Below are 701 nucleotides of genomic sequence, written 5' to 3'. Positions count from 1 at the left end.
GCGGCCCCCCCCAGCCACTCGGAGACAGCGGAGGACGGCTGTCGGCATCCACGGGACAGGGAAGCCAAGGCACTAAGTTTCTTTCCCTCTGCAAGGCTGTGGCCGGGCTGGAGGAATCAGGACGCTACACCCCAGCTGGTCCCAGACGAGCCGGGGAGGACAACCCCAGGTGCAAAATTGCAAGCTCCAGGGGCATCCAAATGAAAGGTCGGGCTCGGACCAGACGTGACGTCCACGCCTAGACGAACCAAGAGCCACTGCCCTGGGCCACAGCTGCTCCCACCTCCGGGCTGCCGCCTTCCAGGGGCTCGCGCCCGCCAAGATCCAGTCCTCACCCCATGAGATGCGCTGGCAGCGGACACCACGTGCCCTCCTCTCCTGCTCTGGGCCCCTGCCAGCTCCCCGCTGCACAGCTCTGAGCCATTAGAGCTTCCCTGGCATTTTCACACCCACCTGCTAATGAACCAGCAGACAGAAAGGACCAAGCTGCGCACGCAGCAGAGCTGGCAGCCCCCCGGCTATAGCACGCTGGCACCCCGATTCCTCCCCAGACTTGCCACCCTCCTCCCTGGAGAGAGATGGTCTCCAGCCCAGCTGCATTGCACTGCATCATTTCCCCACCTCTGCATCATACTGCAGCAAGGAGCGGGGTGGGAATGGAGCCGATGGGGACGCACAGGCAGGGGGGATCCAGGCAAGAT

The 701-nt window shown here is 64.1% G+C and overlaps 1 protein-coding gene across 3 annotated transcripts in view; it reads right to left on the bottom strand.

The window, feature by feature from the left end:
- Positions 1-701, bottom strand: part of R3HDM4 (R3H domain containing 4) — a 6,599-nt gene that overhangs the window by 1,004 nt on the left and 4,894 nt on the right. For 2 of the 3 annotated variants that reach the window (XM_025196425.1, XM_025196427.1), the window contains exon 8: positions 336-456. The exons of the other annotated variant lie outside the window; for it this stretch is intronic. In XM_025196425.1, coding sequence (XP_025052210.1) covers positions 336-456 — 121 coding nt within the window. The remainder of the gene's footprint in view (positions 1-335; positions 457-701) is intronic. 3 annotated transcript variants of the gene reach the window in all.

This window comes from Alligator sinensis, unplaced genomic scaffold, assembly GCF_000455745.1.
Source record: "Alligator sinensis unplaced genomic scaffold, ASM45574v1 scaffold1295_1, whole genome shotgun sequence".
In the NCBI taxonomy this organism is placed as follows: domain Eukaryota; kingdom Metazoa; phylum Chordata; order Crocodylia; family Alligatoridae; genus Alligator; species Alligator sinensis.
This window is presented reverse-complemented; position numbering and strand designations above follow the sequence as displayed.